Source organism: Eimeria mitis, genomic scaffold (assembly GCF_000499745.2).
Source record: "Eimeria mitis Houghton genomic scaffold, Emh_scaff1811, whole genome shotgun sequence".
Taxonomy (NCBI): Eukaryota; Apicomplexa; class Conoidasida; order Eucoccidiorida; family Eimeriidae; genus Eimeria; species Eimeria mitis.
The window spans coordinates 7,072-7,362 of NW_013570131.1; the positions used below are offsets into that span (position 1 = coordinate 7,072).

General features: G+C 45.7%; 1 protein-coding gene across 1 annotated transcript in view; it reads right to left on the reverse strand.

Annotated features, from left to right (window-relative positions):
* Window positions 1–291, reverse strand: part of EMH_0043950 (ubiquitin-activating enzyme e1, putative) — a gene marked incomplete at both ends in the record, with an annotated part of 1,073 nt that overhangs the window by 133 nt on the left and 649 nt on the right. Inside the window, one exon of the mRNA XM_013495905.1 lies at window positions 1–281. Within this exon, the coding sequence (XP_013351359.1) occupies window positions 1–281 (281 nt within the window). The remainder of the gene's footprint in view (window positions 282–291) is intronic.

The following is a 291-nucleotide window of genomic DNA, read 5'->3' on the forward strand; positions in this document are numbered from 1 at the left end:
TTGTTGCTGCTAGATACCCCCATCAACGCCATTAGTTTTATTAACTCACAACCCAAAGCACCAGCCCCAACAATAAATATATTTAATTTAGATAGCTGCTGCATGCATGCAGCGCCAAAAACCCCCAACATATCTGCGTTTCTGTTATCTAATAAATCTATTTCTTTTTCTTTTTCTTTTTCTTCTTCTTCCTCCTCATCACTATCCTCCTCCTCCTCCTGCTCCTGCTGCTGCTGCTGCTGCTGCTGCTGCTGCTGCTGCTGCAGCTGTTGACGGCGCTGCTGTCGCTGT